The 16,732-nt window shown below is 53.8% G+C and overlaps 1 protein-coding gene across 2 annotated transcripts in view; it reads right to left on the reverse strand.

Moving 5' to 3' along the window:
- Positions 1-888: 888 nt before the first annotated feature.
- The window catches only part of ITPR3 (inositol 1,4,5-trisphosphate receptor type 3), a 42,841-nt gene continuing 26,997 nt past the window's right edge, over positions 889-16,732 (reverse strand). For both annotated transcript variants that reach the window (XM_080366987.1, XM_080366986.1), the window contains 29 exons: positions 16,468-16,668; positions 15,849-16,100; positions 15,625-15,750; positions 15,206-15,331; positions 14,969-15,089; positions 14,038-14,222; positions 13,753-13,901; positions 13,464-13,572; positions 13,202-13,292; positions 12,794-12,963; positions 11,946-12,120; positions 11,679-11,863; positions 11,118-11,318; positions 10,594-10,704; positions 10,192-10,287; positions 9,824-9,925; positions 9,460-9,546; positions 8,743-8,853; positions 8,075-8,267; positions 6,929-7,054; positions 6,283-6,455; positions 5,981-6,145; positions 5,294-5,486; positions 4,713-4,808; positions 4,143-4,267; positions 3,708-3,873; positions 2,785-2,945; positions 2,092-2,253; positions 889-1,790 (listed from right to left, as the gene is read on the reverse strand). In XM_080366987.1, coding sequence (XP_080223113.1) covers positions 1,722-1,790; positions 2,092-2,253; positions 2,785-2,945; positions 3,708-3,873; positions 4,143-4,267; positions 4,713-4,808; positions 5,294-5,486; positions 5,981-6,145; positions 6,283-6,455; positions 6,929-7,054; positions 8,075-8,267; positions 8,743-8,853; positions 9,460-9,546; positions 9,824-9,925; positions 10,192-10,287; positions 10,594-10,704; positions 11,118-11,318; positions 11,679-11,863; positions 11,946-12,120; positions 12,794-12,963; positions 13,202-13,292; positions 13,464-13,572; positions 13,753-13,901; positions 14,038-14,222; positions 14,969-15,089; positions 15,206-15,331; positions 15,625-15,750; positions 15,849-16,100; positions 16,468-16,668 — 4,227 coding nt within the window. In that variant the 3' untranslated portion in view covers positions 889-1,721. The remainder of the gene's footprint in view (positions 1,791-2,091; positions 2,254-2,784; positions 2,946-3,707; positions 3,874-4,142; positions 4,268-4,712; positions 4,809-5,293; positions 5,487-5,980; positions 6,146-6,282; positions 6,456-6,928; positions 7,055-8,074; positions 8,268-8,742; positions 8,854-9,459; positions 9,547-9,823; positions 9,926-10,191; positions 10,288-10,593; positions 10,705-11,117; positions 11,319-11,678; positions 11,864-11,945; positions 12,121-12,793; positions 12,964-13,201; positions 13,293-13,463; positions 13,573-13,752; positions 13,902-14,037; positions 14,223-14,968; positions 15,090-15,205; positions 15,332-15,624; positions 15,751-15,848; positions 16,101-16,467; positions 16,669-16,732) is intronic.

Here is a 16,732-nt window from a genome sequence, read left to right on the forward strand (position 1 = left end):
GGAGATGCACAGAGCAAGTAGGTGCAACCTTGTTAGCTTTGAATTTGCTTGTGAAGATAGCAGTAGTGATGATGTGAAAGCTCAGCTGTGCTTGTGTTCCTGTGTGTTAGAGCTGGTACCAGGGAAATTGAGGGATAACTTTAATCATCGCCTTTTGAGAAGACACAGGAGAGGACTGAGGGTGACTACCACGGTGGCAGTGGAGCAGTGTAAGAGTTTAACTGAGATTTCAATGAGATGCTGCAGTGGTGTGTTGCTGGTTGAGCTAGCTATGTGCAGATTTCCCTCAGCATGAAGAGGAGGCTCCGTATGGGTTACTGCATATCTGAGGGATAAAGATAGGTTTTAATGCCGTGTTAGTATATATAGTGCCATAAAAAAAATTCCAAGTGTGATTAGGCCGTTGCTGTGGCCTATTTTTATTCCTTTTTAAAGCCTTAATGCTTGCATCAGCGTCTGTTCTTGGGAGGCAGAGGCACAGGGCTGTAGCCGGGGTGGCTACAGCACCGCTTGGCTTGGGAAGGCTGAGTGTCTAGAGCACAGCGATGCCAGGACTCAGCTTGGCTCCAGGCAGCACCAACAGCTGCTCCTTTTTATGTATTTGTAGTGTTTTCCTGGCAAGTAGTGAAAGAATTTGAAACTTTGCTGCAGGCTCTAATCCAGAACTTCAGAAAAGGAGGCTGGTGTTCAAGGTAGCTCTTCATGGTAGCATTCTTCATCTTCTGACTGGAGCATCATGCTACGTTAACATTTAACATCTGGAGCAGAGATCATTGGTTGTGGAGCACCTTGGGTAATAGAGCCCTGGTTTGGCTTTATGTCCTTGGATTTTTCTGTATTTCTATTTATGACCGCCCCATTACATAGCAGAGTGCGCAGGAGGGGAGCTTTCTTTACCATGTTTAAGTTTTTATTATAACATGATTTTGTATTTAATTTAGTTAAGGCAATTTACACTTCAGTTCTTAAGTAACAACAATAACAAAAAAAAAAAAAAAAAAAAAGTAGAACGTTACACCAGAGATGAAACTAAAACACAGGACACCCCTTTCACAGTGAACTCCTGTAAACCTGCAGTCTCCTACTGCTACTGCCCAGATACTCTTGGTCCACAGAAGGCAAAAAACTAGTTCATACTAGTACAAGCTTGGATACTCATCCTCATCTGGTGAGTTAAATTAACAAATCCATCTCCTTGAGTTCAGCTTGTCTTTACTGCACCACAGTGATGAACAGAATTCTTTAAATGGAGAGGGATCAGTGTGGAGCAGGTACAGCAAATACGATGGCTGGTTTGCAAAGACCCACGTGTACTAGTGCCACTCTTGGAATAAGTTAAATATTGCAGCCCTACAGCTAGTTACACTACACCCAAGGTGGAGGCCATCAGAATGTAGCGCATGGAGATGAAGATACAACCCTCCACATTTGCAAAATAAAGAGTTATTGCAATGAGGAATGAAAGTCCTGTATAATTTATCTTCCTACAAGGGCATTAGAGTAACATCTGGAGCCAGGTTATCGTGAGGAATCCTGGCCAATCCCTGGTTCCTGAATTGCTTACAAGCGCTCTAAGGAAAATGTTGACTGTGAAGCCCTTCTGCATGGTCCGGCTCTCTCTGACAGCGATGTCCATGCGTGGAACCCAGGAATTAGCAGCCTTGTTAGCTGATACGTATGTGCAGTCCCTCGGTGGGTGAAGCCAGTGCTGCTTCTGTGTCTTAGTGGTTCATGGTATTCTGGACGTCCACAAACCCCATCCTTTGTCTGCGCTTCCGTTGCTCTGTCATCTAGAGTTCAAACAAGGACACGTGAGGCAGGAAACCAGGCCACCTTTCCTTTACTAGCATGCTCCTCAAGCGTGGGACTGACTCAGCTGCTCTAAGCACCTGCCAGAAAGCTCTGCAAAAGCCCATGTCCCATGTGTCCATGACCCCCCCAAAAAGAGCTGCAGGAGCCCTTTGCTTTGTATCTGAAGTTGTACTGAGCCTGGTCTGGTTCTGCCTCCCGTTCCTTGCGATCAGTGTCTATTTTGGTAAGGACAGCGGGTTTCTACAGCCAGGTGTTCCTATTTTTAAAAGTGTCTAGTACCTGTTCCTTCAGCTCATTCAGCTGGGAGGTGAGATGGGACACCAGCTTCATCGTTGTGTTGAGTTTGTCTTGAAGATTTCGGATCTCATTCTGTTCCCCTTCCCCTTCATTGCTGACCAGTGACATGGCTCGCATCCGGGGGAACCAGTCAAGGTTCTTGTTCTGGAAAGGTGACCGTGGAGAACGGGAGTTGGAGAGGGGATGAGGAGGAGGGAAGGGGAAGAGACCTGGTAGGACCTGACAGTAAGCCTGGCCGTGCTTAGGGATTAAAGACATTCTCAAAGGCTCGTCTTGTCTGTATCTTTGCAAATTTTCCACGAATGGCCCACTTCTGGTTTTTTTCTTACAGCATTCTGGGCTCAAGTTCAGAAGTTTTTCCTTTCTTAATTTCCTTTCCCTCCCTCCTTGCCTTGAAATCACCTTGAAGTCCCATTCTCTACTGCTTCGATTCTGCCCTTGGTTTAATCCCTAAACACACAGTACAAAACATCAAATAGACAATGTCTTGTTGGCTGAGATTGCAAAGTGGAAATAACCAGCTAAGGAAGAACTAAGGCACAAGCAGCGTTACTAAGTATCTTCCAAAAGCTGCTTCTCAAAACTATTTTTCTTTGGCAAGCCCCTTGTTCTCAGATATTTCCCTGGGGCAGGCAGGTTGCAACAGCAACAGAGCTGCCCTGAGAGGACACGTACCTTTATCATCTGCGCCACGTAACTCTCTGGCCCTGTGTAATCTGTCTTGTTCTTCACTCGCACCAGCACTATGAAGTACAAGTAGTTCCACATGTTGTGCTCGTATTTAATATGCTCCTCAAAGGACACTGTCTTGTTGTCAAACTTGTCCCTTTCCAGGCCTGGGAAAGGCAGGCAAGAACGGAGAGGAAGGTGGAGGGAGGAGATGGGGAGGGGAGGAGAAGGTAAGAAGTGAGCGAGCAAACAAATGTGAAGGGAAGTACAGATAATTGCATCTTCTCCCAGGTGTGACTTTCAAGAAGTGCTTTTAATAATTAGTTGGCATTTAGCACATAACAAGCATCCAGAACAGGAGGAAAATAACCCAGTTGTGTATTCAGGAGGCTTCTATTTAAAGTACTGCTAGCTATGCTTCCTGCCTATGTATCTAAAATGCACCCAGTGGATCTTTTTAGAAAAAAAGCAGCCAGATTTATTGGGTTTTTTTAAGAAAAAAGCAACCAGATTTTTTGGGTTTTTCCTTTTTTCCTTTTTTTTTTTTTTTTGGATGCCTTCCGATGACTGAAAGCATTCCAGAACATTTTCTGTATTTTATTTCTTTAGTAATCTGGTGCTTTTTTTCCACTGGCTAAGCGATGGTCTCGGGAGCGATAGATGCACAGCCACAAGACCTCTGCAGTGTGGTGGTTTAGTTTAACACCTCATTAACAGAAGGCAAGGAACAATACGGATAATTTCCCCTCTCAGTTTGTGTCCTTGTTTAAGCCTCCTCACGCTGCAGTGACCCATGGCTGAACAGATTTAAGTTTTGCTGCGAAACAAATGAAAAGCAGAAACCAGCTGAAACTTTTTCCCCTCCCTCAGCCTTAGAAGAGAGGAAGAGCTGCGGGGCGATTCCTGTCCAGTGAGGCCCCAGCACTCACCACATATGAAGCAGGTGGTCTTCAGGATCTCTTCCTTCTTTTGCTTCTCGCTCCTCAGATCAGCGAAAGTGTCGATAATGACCCCAAAGATGAGGTTCAGGACGATAATAATGACAATGAAGAAGAAGAGCAGGTCGTAGACAACCCGAGCAGGAAACAAGGACTCCTGTAATGGGTGGAAAGGGATAAATGTCTGTCCCATGCACACCTCTCCTCTAGCAACTCCAGCCGCGCTGCCTTGTTACAGGGGCTGAGGGCACCAGGTGAGGAGGAATAAAGGCTGCGGCAGGAGAAGAGAGGGGGAAAGCACCGGAGGACAGTGTGGGGCATAGAGCTGGAAGCGTCACAGGTTCCAGGGAGGGGGGGCAGCTGCAGAGCGGTAAATGCAGCAGGACCGGGTAGAAGAAAGGCATCCCACGCGCTGCCCAAACTCACATCCTTCGATGGCTTCCGCAGAATGTCACCCACGCCGCCTCCGTTCCTCAGCCCATGGTTCAGGACAGTGACGATGCACATGAGCAGCGTGTCACAGGCACGTTCCCACTGGTCAGCATCTGTTTCTAGAGTACCACAGGGGGAAATAAAAGCAAAAACTCAGAGCACAGACAGGGCTGAAGTACTAGACGATCACAAAGAGTCCAGAGCTGTGGGGACAAGTCTTGCTGCAGTGATGCAGTGGCAAATCCTCCTGGGAGCAGGTGCTCCTTGTGGATCTCCCAACCAGCAACCTCCCAGCAGCTCCTCCAGCTTGCTTCTTGCTGTGGAGGTGTTTGGCTGAGCGCTCCCGAAGCTCCCACTTTCTTTATGACTAAATTGAATCTACTTCACTATTTTTTATGCCAGGGTCAGTGCAAAATTTGCAGGCCTCTTGCCTAATATGTGCCAGAAAGTGGGTTGGTTGTTTCCATCTTCGAAAAGCTAGGCTTTTTCTGAGCTTGCTGACAAGCCAGGCAGCCAACCTACTCTGCCACTGACAGAGTCAACCTTTCTAATGAGCTCGCTTACCTTCCAAGGCAGTAGGCACAGCAGAGCAGCTAATTTTGTCACTGCTGCATGACTCCATGAAGGTCTCCATGTTCCTTTGCATCCCCAAGGGATCATCTGCAAGTAAAAGAGACCGCAGCCTTGTCAGAGCATCACCTTGCCTCAGTAAAGCCCTTCGCTGCTGTCACGGGTGGTTTTTCCAACTGCCTCTTCTTGTAGCTTTCAAGCTCCTCAAAACCAAGTTGCTTCATATTCTCCTGGCCTCTTCTAGGCTTTGAATTTTCAGCTCGAGCTTCATTAAGACCTCCACAGTGCTAAAACTTTGTTTTGTAGCTGCCTACCCCCTTCTCTGCCATCACTCCTAGCACTAGAGCCCTGCTCTCTGCAGCTTGAGCCCCTAAGCTGGCACAGGCGGCTGTCTCCTCCGCCAGCCCCAAAAGCAGCACTACCAGGAGCTTGCACAAGGGTGTAAAACCCACGATGCATGCACATGCACAGACACGCGTGTGCTTTTGCAGCGGGGAGGGAGCGGGTCTCATGCAATGGTCCAGCTGCAGAAGGGACCCGAGCACCGCAGCTACCGAGGGCAAGGGCTGAACCACCTTTGGCTTTGCTGTCCGGCAGCCTGTCCACCTCCAGGATGAAGTCATCCTTCAGGAACAAGAAGCCCACGATGGAGAAGAGGTAGACGAGGATGAGAGCCAGGAGGGCTGTCAGCAGGATGGAGCGCCCGTTCCGCGTCACGCTTTTGATGACGTTAAACAAGGTCTCCTCACGGTAGATCAAGTCAAACAGCTGAAAGGGACCCAGGAGCAAAGAAATGCCGCAGGGTGCTTTTCTTGATAATGCCTGGCCTACATATATCGCTTTTTATCCTGAGATCTTGGATCATTCAGCAGACCTTGACTAACTTTCACATCAAGCATTTTAAGTTTCCCAGCTTACTGTAGGGAGGCAGAGAAGAATGAAGTGACTTATGCACAGCAGGAAAGCCAAGAATAGGACACATGCCCCCTGCCTCTGCCCTCACCAGCTCACGTTGTCTCCCAGCTGACCCAGATAAAGTATACAGTAGAGATTAGAAAAAGAGAGATAGCAAAAGACCAGGAAAGAGACAGTAATAGGTACTGTCGGAAGGCAGAGAGATCAGCCTACGCAAAGATTAGAACACAGTGAATTGTTCTCACTGCTGTTATCAGTCAGCCCCTGGAAGGTATCACAGGAACCTTCTAGCTTCTAACAGGGCACACAGGCTGCCTCTGTGCCCCAAACATCTGCATGTATTGTACCAGGATGCTGTAGAAGAGTTCGTGCACAAAGAGTCCCAGGACGCTCGTCAGGATGTAGCCAACGTGGTAAAGAAATTCCACATCCATGATCATGGCCTTGTAGCCTCGGATGAAAGTCCCACGATTGCCCACGAAGCTCACCACAAACACAATCTTGTTGGTCAGCTGGGGAACGAGCACAATTTGGGGGGGGGGGGGGGGGAGAACAACCAGAAACAGGGTTTGCTGCACTTCATGAATGCACAGCAGCCTCCTGAGCCAGGGGCTGCTAACGCTGCTTTTCCAGCGCACAGAGAACTTACATTGAGGGCTCCCAGTATGTTCAGGGTGAGTCCGATCCCCAGGTAATAAATGGATCGCAAAATCAGTGCCACGAGGAGCGGTCTGACGCCGTAGCGCTTGGTGAACAAGGCCATGATGGAGAAGCAGATCAGCATCCAGAAAAGCAGCGAGATCAGCGGGGAATCCAGCACTCCTGGGAAGAGAAGACCCACAGCAATTAAACGGCATGAGATGAAGTGCGGGCTGCCAGTCAGACACTGTGCTGCTGTCCAGAAAAACTCACGCGCTGATTATCAGTGGGAAGAAAAAGAGAAATTATGTTTGGCTGCAAAGACTGGCATGGACCAAGATCGTTCTTACTAATGCATTTTCCTAACGTCTTTTATCTGAGAGCTCAAAACCACTCTAACTGACAGAGGCTTTGCAGGTACGTATTCTGTCGCTGCTTCCCCCCATTTTACAAACAGGGAAAGTGCAGCCCAGGGGGAAAAGACTTTTCCCTAAGGAGGAAGCAGTGGGAGGGCTGGCACCAGCAGAAAGCACCGGGGGGGCTTCAGGAGTCAAAAGGAGACTGAGGGTGGGGGGCGTGCGGGTAAGGGGACCAGTCTGCCTGTGCAGGAAGCTTTTTCTTCCACCTTGAGGAGCTGCAGGTGCTGGGGCGCTTACCCATGGAAGTGGCTTCAACGTAAGGGTAGAAGAAAGCAATGATTATGTTGATGAAGACAGCCAGGTTGAAGGAAATGCTTCCCCAGAGTGTCATTCTGCGGGAGAACCAGTACATCAGCGGCATGCCTGGAGGGAGAGGAGGCAGACACACAAACCTCAGGCAACCTTGCGCTGGCCGGGGAAGGCTTTGTCCTCCCAGACATCCACAGGGATCGGCTCAGTACAGCTAGCAGGCCCGGAGGGACCCTTGCCTCCCACTTAAGGAAGCGATGTTAATCATAATAATAATAAAAAAAAAAAAAAAAAAAAAAAAAAAAGAACGTTAATAAAAGCTCCCTCCTCATCTGCTGAAATAGGACTGTGCAAGCTCAAAACGCTGCTGCTCACAATTCTTGGCTTCTCAGCCCTTTGACCTGCTCTGGCACCTCGGAATCAGATCAGCTTCATCCTCATCCTCCTCCTCCCCATCACCCACCTCCTACAGCCTCGATGCTTGTATTCTTCAAAACAACAGTGTCTTTGTGTTTCCAGCGCTGGTGCTCGGTCCCAGAGGAGACCCAGCCAGCAATTTCCCACCCATACTGGAAACTTGTTTCCTGCCGAATTCCTCAGATAGTTTTGCCTGGATCTGTAAGTGTTTTCAGAGTTGCTGCACTCCTCATTAGCTGCATCGCAGTATTTATAGCGCGACTATTGAGCTCCTGTTATTTTACGCCAGGATTTCCGCCCTGATGCAGCCCTGAGAGCACCTAAGCAGGTCTGCAGGGTGCAGAGAAACGAGTTTTATTTATCATCTCTAGATTCTGGCCTAGGAGAAGGCAACTGCAAACAAATGAAGAGAGGGCTTTCTAGGGGAAAACACCTGCAGGCGTAATCCCAGGGCACGTGCTCTAAGATGCGTTTCAGACTACTGAGGAGCTGCACCAACAGGCATGGAGGAAAATCACCCCTGGGATCTTGATTAACCTCCGCTCCCTGCAAGCTGCTGGGTGTGTTGGGCTCTACAGAGAGCAAGAGCCACAAGGAGCCCAGAAACGTGACCTCCCGGCTGCTGCCAGGGTTTGCAGCCCTTTCCAAGCTGCCCCCCAGTTTCACAACAGGGGCTACGTGAGGAGCCGGCGCTGGGAAGGTCTGGTTTGCTCTTACTGCGCAGCTTCTTCTGCCATTCCATCTCGTTGTGGAGGAAGGATGACTGGTCGAAGAAATCACTGACTTTGCTGCCCTGCTCGTCCTGCTCTGTGGTGGTGAAGAGCCGATACTTGGTCTCCTTGGTGAGGAACTCGCAGATGCCAGGCACCGGGAAGATTATCTGCTCCATGCTTCGGTCCAGGCGCACAATCTGCAGGAAGCAGGGCGCAGGGGAGGGTGCCGTCAGATCCTGCTCCTGCCACGCTTCGGTTTCCTCTCTCCTAGACCCAGATATGCCTTCCCCTCCTCCCTCCCACTCCACCCAGATCCAAATATCACCAGCCACTCATCTAGAACGCTAGAAGTCGGCCCGGCAAAGGCAGCCCGGGCTGTGCCAGAGGGAAGCTGGGTATCCACCAGGAGATCCATGCTGACGAGCAAGGATGGGGCTGCTGAACTGGCTGCATCCCCACTGCTGCTGGCAGCAAAAGCAAGGGTCCAGGAGGCAGCTTGTTCCCTCAGCTCCTCACAAGCTTTGCTAACGCCTCCAGCAAAAGACCCATTTGCTTTTTGCCAGCACAAGGGTGGGAATAGGGCAAAATAACCGGGCACGAGGCAGCTGGGGAGCATGTGGGGTTCACTGACCACGTGCATGCGCATGCAACCCAACAGCTAACGGGTCTTGCCTCAATTTGGGATGTGTGTTTCTCGTAATACGCCAGCGGATCCTCCTCTTCTTCCTGCACTGGGGCTGTCGACTTCAGCATCTGTGTCAGCTGCTTGTTATTGAGGCTGAGCTGGGATGTGGGGAGAGGGAGAGAGGATGAGAGTGGCCTCAGCGGGGGAAGTCAGCTCTAGCTCTGCACTGACAACAGCGTTCCTCAAAATCTACCAAAGCTGATGAGGTTTTCAGGGAAAAGCAAATGAATTAAACCTTCCTAAAGGGTTAGGAGCCCTCCCCGAGGTGACAGACATTCAATTCCCTGCAATAATTACATCCAAATGCTGCTAATCCACAAATTACAAATCAATGCCCATAAAACCCCAGGGAAATCATATTACTGCTGAATCTCATTTGGGATCTAAGGTACATGGGCAAGAAATGACAGCAAAGGGCTCAGCCCTTCCTTTTCTGCAGGGGAAGGGAGAAAGGCACAAGCAGCACCCGACCAGGGCCACCAGCCTGTGCCTGCGGCGAGCTGGATGTCACCCTATAGTTTTGGCTACAAGGGCACTGTTAAGTCTTTCCTTCTTTAGTCCCCCTGGGGAATACCAAAATCCATCAAATCTTCAACAACAAGACCCAGGGTGGCTCAGCAAGGGTGGGAGATTCTTTCCAGCCTCCAGTCAGGATCAGGGCAGCTTGGAGGGGCTCTGCCTCCGTTCCCGCAGCCTCTCCGTACCATGGATGAGATGCCCTCCTCTTCTTCCTCCTGGATTCGCTTCACCGGCTTCAGGAGCTGCTGCAGAGACTTGTTGTGTCGGGACAGCTGGAAGAGGGACAGTGATAACCAGGTGAGCACAGGCTGGTGAGCAGCCACCAGTGAACACGGGAGCAGGGCATGGGGAGCGGGATGGCTGGCAAGGCTGGGGGGTGGCTTTTCAGGAGCCAAAAGCACATTTCCCAGCCGTGCCTCCCCAAGGAGGCCAGCCTGGCTGGAGGAAATGTAAATAAATATAGAGAAAAATATGTAAATCAGTGAGTGGGAGCCCAGGGCAGCACAGGGAGCCCACCCTGGCGGGGACCCTGCTGTCACAGCTCAGTACCTGCAGCGCCAGTATATAAATGTTGTGGCCAACTTCCCGGGGGGAAACCTCAGCATTTTCACACTCCTCCTCCTGCAGATAGGCCTTCTTAATCACATCGACCTGGAAGGCAGCGGGACAGTAAGATTCTCCCCATCTCCTCACCTTGTTTTCCTTCTCTGGCCACAAATGGCTCTGGGAAAACTATTAGGTAAGGATGCCTGTGCAGAAGGTGACCAGCAGCGTGGCAGATGAGATGGTTTTATTGGATTGCGAACCAGAAACTGCATCAGGACCCACAGGCAGAAGAGGTCCAGCAACGGGCCAGGGGGGAGGCTGGGGGGGGCTCAATGGGGCAAGGATGGGGGTCTTTCACTGTCAGCCTTTACCAGTTCCTGCGGGCGGAGGCTGATGAGGATCCGCTCGGCGTTTTCGCTGTCGTGCCTGCTCTCCATGAGGGCCAAGAGGAGCTTGGAGGCATTATCCTGGTGAGGAGAAGCCCTTGCTGAGGCGAGCTGTGCCCTGCTGCTGGCCAGGGCTTCGGGATGGGCAGAGACCCCCTGTGCCCCCGTCAGCTGTAACTCCCCCGTGCTAGAGGCATCCGAGCCTCACACGGCCGTGATGCACCAGCCCAGACCCACCAAGCCCACGTGCTCACACACTCGAGGACCTGACACGTGCACAGTCCACGCTACAGCGGCCACCTCACCCCCAGCACAGCCCGTGGCCAGGCCAGCAAGCCCACGCAGTGAGTAACACGCACACACATCCCAGCCGGAGGCTCTGCCTACCTTCAGCTGCAGGACCAGGTCCATCCGGTACTTGCAGAGGGGGCTGATGTCGTTAAGGATGAGGGCTGTGATGATGTCGATCCCATTGGACTCATGGGTCACGATGCAGCTCTGGGGGAGCAATGCAACGTGTTATCCCAGGGATGCTGCCAGTCCCCCCCCTGCTTCACCCCGTAACACAGCCCAGGTCTGAAACAGAGTCCTGCCCACAGCACTGACCCTGCCCGATCACCCCAGGATCCCCAGATCCCCCTCTCCCTGGAAAGGGCACCGTTTGCACCACTGCTGTTTAACCCCCATTTGCATCACCGTATCATCTAGCCAAGCAGTAGCTCATAACCCACCCAGCATCCCCGTGCACCCCGGCATCCTCTGCTGCCCACGTCCTGCTCCTGTTCACAGCCTAAACTCAAAAGCTGGCCCTGTCCATGCTGCCTTCCAACGCATCCCCCCAGATCCTCCCTGGGGCATCCCAGATCACAGGTGGAACAGCCCAGGCGTGCCAGGAACGACCACAGGGATACCTGGTTCTCGTGGCAGGGCCCTTGGCAGTACTCGGTCAGGGTCTCCAGGGTCTGGGTGATGAGGGCCACATTGTACTCGTTGATGTAGAGCCCCAGGAGCCCCAGCCCCCCCGTGGTGCTGCCGCACATGATGTCGAGGAACTGCAGCGTCTCGCACACCAGGTTGTAGTTGGTTTTGTTGTTCTGGCACCGGAGGAAGTTCTGTGGAGCAAAGCCTGCCGTCACGGGGCTGAGCGGCACCGCTCCGGTCCAGGGGGCAGTCCCGATCCCTCCTGACACCCACTCCAGCCCCAGTTCCATGGGGAACTGGGCTGGGGCACCCCAGTAACATACAGACCTCCGAGAGCAGCACTCGGTCCCACGGACACAGTGGTGCCATGGGCAGCTCCTTCCACAATACCAAGTTATCCATAAGGGATGGTGCATTTGCAGATGGGGAAACTGAGGCACGGAGTGGCTGGTGCAATTGGTTTTTTGGACAAAACTGGGGCAAAAAATCCTACGCCCCAGTTCCATGTCCTCTGTCCTGGCCCCCAGACCCTCGCAGCCCCCATAACCAACCTGTAGGTCCCGGTTGTGGTTCTCACAGAGCAGTTGCAGGAAGCGCAGGATAGGCTCCATGATCAAGACCGTCACTCCCATTTCGTTGTTCTGGCCCTGCTCCCCAGTGTCATGGCCCTTCCGAAACCCTACGGCCATTGGGTACCGGGAGGGGGTGCCAGGCATCAGGAAGGTGTCTCCTCGTCCTAGAGGGCAACCCAACCTCATTAGCATCGGGCTATCCAACGAGACAGACATTGGCTCTACCAAGGGGACACGGCCCCGTACCTTTGGTGCCAGGGTCAGGCTCGTCTTTGTCCTCACGGGGCTTGTTCCCAATGTCACTCATGTTCACAGACACTGTAGACTTGGTCTCCTGCTGTGCCTTCTTCATTCGGTCATGCAAAACTTTGAAGAACTTCTCAGACTTCTTGTCGCTCGTCATAAGGTTGTAAAAGGATTTCTGGGAGGAGGGAGGATAGTCATTCAGGTGTCCCCCACGGGGTCCAAACTGTCCCTGCCTGCCCCTCTGAGCCTCCAGCACTCAAGACCTTGGCCAAGATAACCTGGGGAGCAGGTTTCCTTCCATACAACAGCCCTGGACATCACAGCGCTCTTGGATGTACAGGGGTGGACCGTCCCCTGCCACTGTGCTCTCCTTTTCCCTAAGCAGGGACAGAGCAGCAGCAATCACAGCACCCCCAGCCTGGAACCCCACTGGGGTTTTTTTGCACGCACAATTTTTCAACCTCCCTGTGATAAAGGCTTCAAGATGACCCAGGAGCTGCAGCCCTGGGCCGTTTTAGCAATACCCGGCAGAGGGCATCAGCATTATTCCAGAAACAACCTGCAACAACCTGCCCCTTCCCCAGCATCCAGCCCTCCAGCTCCATCCAGCCACCCAACTGGAAAACTCAAAGCCAGACAGATTTCTGCAGTTCCTCCTCTGGATGGCCAGCAAACATATGCAACCAAACAGTATTTTGGCAAAACCTGCTGCCCCGGGGCCACCCCAGGGCTGAGGACTGCCCTGCACCAACATCTTCCAAGTGCCTGCACCGTTACACTGCACCCATCGACCCACGGCTGCCCGATCCCCCTGGGACCGGTGCCACCGCGCAGCTGGGGCTCAGCACCTGGATCTCGGTGTTGCCTCCATCCAGCAGCCGGATGGCAAGCAGGATGCTCTCTTGGAAGATCTTCTCATTCTTGGTGCTCATGATCAGGTCAGCCACCAACTTGGTGGCCCCTTCTCGGTCCAGGCGGCACTGGACAGCAGCGATAGCGGACCAGTCCTGGTCTTGGCCTGGAGGACAGGACACAGGCAGATGGGATGCTGTGGTAGCACAGAGTGAGCACAGCTACATCACTGCCAGGGGCACCTCGGTCCCATCCCTTCGCCTCCCCAAATCCTTTACTCCCACGGAGGTAGGAGCGCGGCAACCAGCTACAGACCTGATCCCATCACAGCTCAGGAGATGGGAATTTGAGGGATGTGTGGGCAGCGCCGAGAGATGGGAAAGGTGCAGGAGAGGGGCACTCACCTCCCCCAGCAGCATCCACCATTTCCCCTTTGGAGCTGGACTTCTTGTTCTGCAGGTAATTGTTCAGGAGCATTTTCCGCAGCAGGTTGCCCTGCCAAGACAAATAAATACCATGAGTCTCCCATTGCCCGGGCCAGCGCTAGAGCAGAACGAGACTGAGTACCCATGGGCTGCGGCGGGGAGGGCACAGCCAGCCTGGGAAACGGGGGCTATACAGCCAAGGAGCGGGGCTGAGGACACGCCACGGGACCATGGTGCTCACCCTCTCGCCATACTTGTTCCTCTTCACCAGCATCTGCTGCAGCGTCCTCAGCACCTTGATGCACAGCTTCTCCTCCGTCTCCATGAGGTCCTTGGTGTGCTGCACCAGCCTGGTACAGCAAAGCCACCGTCACACAGCCGCGAGTGACAAGGGGGTCCCCGAGGGAAGCATCCCCACCATCCCTCCAGGCTGCAGGCACACACCAGGATGGACAACCCACAAAGGATGAAGGTCACCAGCCCTTCGCAGCCCTCCCAGCAATCCCAGGGCAATTGCAAAGCATCCTCACTTGGACAGGAACCCTCCGCTCTCGCATCGCTGAAACGCCTCCGTCCCCTCCATGAAAAGCAGCTCTGGCCGGTGGAGGACATCCACCAGGACAGACAGCTCAGCCTCCACCAGTGGTTTCAAGCGATCCTCCAGGGCACTGATGATGTCCTACAAGTCACAGCACACACTTTTAGGGCCAATGCCTGCCTAGGAGACACGAGCGTGGGAGAGGGACCCCTGCAACGCCAGCACCTTCTTGCTATCATGCACCGACCCATGCCACCCCCACCTCCCTGCCCCACACCTGCAGCTTCTCTATGATGTTCTTGTAGTCCCACTGGTTGGGGGTGGTGGAGACGCGGGGGAAGGTCCGCGTCGCCGTCTTGTAGCTGGAGGTGTTCCTCTGCACAGTGCTGGTGGAGCTGCTGTTGAGCAGGGAGCTGACGTGGGCATCCAGGTCCATGGGCAGCGCGATGGAGCGGCTCTTGGCTGCAGGAGACGGGGCCCAAGTTGGAGACAGCCATGACCCAGCCCAGCCCACTGGCTGGGTCCCACCACACCACCTCAGGCCACCCCTCCACCAGCTCTTCATTTGCAGCAGAGAAGGTCTGGGTTAAATAGAAGAGCAAACTCCTGCAGGCTGGTGAGGGGTGGAGTACTTCCATCCATCCCTCCCCGCTGCAGCACATCGCCCGCAGCCCCACCAGCCCAGCTTCGGATGGAAAGAGGCACCAGCGCCAGTTTTGGGTTGGGAAAGCCCAGCATGGAGATGTTGTAAGCACCCTGCCTCAAATTACAAAGGGAAATCCCCACCCAGCGTCTAACCACCGAGCAATCCTTTCCACACGGTGACTCAGTGCAAACAACCCTTCTCCTGAGCCAGGCAGCCACAAGCAGGCTGAGGGCAAAGTCCTGGTGAAGGGAAAACCACCACAAATGCTGGCTTTGTTTCCAAGCCCTTCACCAGCAGGGATGCACCAGGGATCTCTCAACCAAGTCCAGGCTTCGCTTGTCCCCACGCCCGCCCTGCTCATCCCTGGCTATGTAGCTCAAAAAAAGCACATCCCAGAGCCAGAGCTCCCCGTTCCTGGCCAGCAGCCTCTTGCTGGGGTGCCCTGCCAAGACCCGCAGTAGGGACGGCGGCTCCTGCTCGCTGCCGGAGCAGAAGCAGCCAAGGGTGGCTGCATCCTCCCGGATCGTGGGGAACAGAGCATCGCTGCGGCGCAGCTCCTTACCGACCATGGCCAGCGTGCGGATGCAGGCTTCCACCGAGCTCTTGTGCTGCTGCTGCAGCCAGGGACACTCCAGCAGCCTCATGGTGGACTGGAGAAGCTGCACCACAATGGTTTGGTGGGTCTGGAGGAGAAAGCAGGCAGGTATGTATCAACGCAAGGTGTATCCAGACCTTCCAGGGTCTTGATGAGGAGCTTTCCTCCCCCCAGCCATGGCCTGTCCATGCAGTGCCTTATTACCTGCAGCGAGGTGCTGTTCTCCGAGAAGGGGGAGCTGAAGAATGCGTTGATGGTGTCCAGCACCACCGTCAGCACATACTTCTCCAGCGTAGGGTCTGGCAGGCGCTTCTCTCGCTTCTTGCACATCTGCGAGGAGGAGGGAGGACGATGATGGCACCAGGGCAAGGGGAGCATGCACCCTGGCCAGATGCTGCTGGCACCTAGCTAAGCTGAAGGACGTGGCTAGTGACCCAGCTCCTGGGTCTACACCAGAGAGTCCTGACTGCTCCCCAGCCCCTCGTGGGGCAGCTACACAAGTCCCCGTGGTGCCCATGCCCCGCTCCCCAGCCTTTGAGGGACCTTCGGTGACACCAACCTGTCCCCAGCCGATGCAGCAGCCATCACTGCCGTGTCCCTCCCACTCAACCCTCCCCACGCACCCGGGCCATGTCCAGGGTGAAGTTCTCAAAGAGAGTCCAGATGTGGTTGCTGGTGTAGATCTCCTTCATCTCTACCTCTGTGTCCACATAGCAGTGGTTGACGAAGTTCACATAGGCCATCTTCACCTGCCGGGGAGGAAGGGGTGGAGCGGGTTCACAGGCACCATCAGGAGAAGGCAATCAGCGTAAAGCCACCAGCACCCTCCTCACTGGGCACCCCGTACCTCCGTGATGCAATCCTCATGTGTCACCACCCGCACCACATCCTCCAAGGGCAGCAGGGACGTGCACTTGATCTCCGTGTAGACGTTCTTGCCCTCGGCGCAGGCAGCCAACAGGTCCACCAGTGAGATGTGGTACATCAGAGGGCTGTTCTCCTCCACCCCATCCCTGGCCGCTGTCATCATCTCCAGAAGGGTGGCCAGTGAAGCCTTGTCATTGTAGAAAACCACCACATCGTCCCCAGCATTGGTGAGCTGCAGGGAAGGGTCAGTGGTCACTGCTCCAGAGAAGGAGGGTCAGAAACCTCACAAGGCAGAAAACGGTGTCCTCTGCAGTGGGGCGATGAGAGGCAGCAGCCGGCGAAGGGTGAAAGGGCCGTGCATTTACAGGGAAAACCAGGCATTTGCAGTGCAATCAAAAATCAGTTTGTGGGACTTCAAAATGGTTATCGGCTCTTGGACCTTGCATTAAGCTCCTGGAGATGTTTCCTACTCCAGGGAGAAGCCAACACGGCTGGGAAGGCTCTTCCTCAAGGCAGAAGCCACCGGTGCCCCTCCCAGGAGCCGTGCCCTGCTACACCCCCCGCTCAAGCCCCACAGGCTGGGGGGAAGAGATGCTCACCTCAGTCATGATCATGTCCTGGCACTTCTTGACGTACTTGCCCTCAGCCTTGATGATGGTGTGCAGGAAATCGAGGTACTGCACGTGGCGGCCGTGGGTGGCCACGCAGTGGATGAAGTGCTGCGGCACTGTCTCATTGATCTCCGAGCAGAGCTGGTAGTTGTTGAGGAAGATGTGCTGCATCGTCTCAGCCTCCAGGAGCTGTGGGACCAGGAGAGCAGAGTCAGGCCGGTGGGATGCGAGGAACAGCCTCTCCTCCTGCCCT

The sequence above is a fragment of the Falco punctatus genome (assembly GCF_963210335.1).
Source record: "Falco punctatus genome assembly, chromosome: 17".
NCBI lineage: Eukaryota > Metazoa > Chordata > Aves > Falconiformes > Falconidae > Falco > Falco punctatus.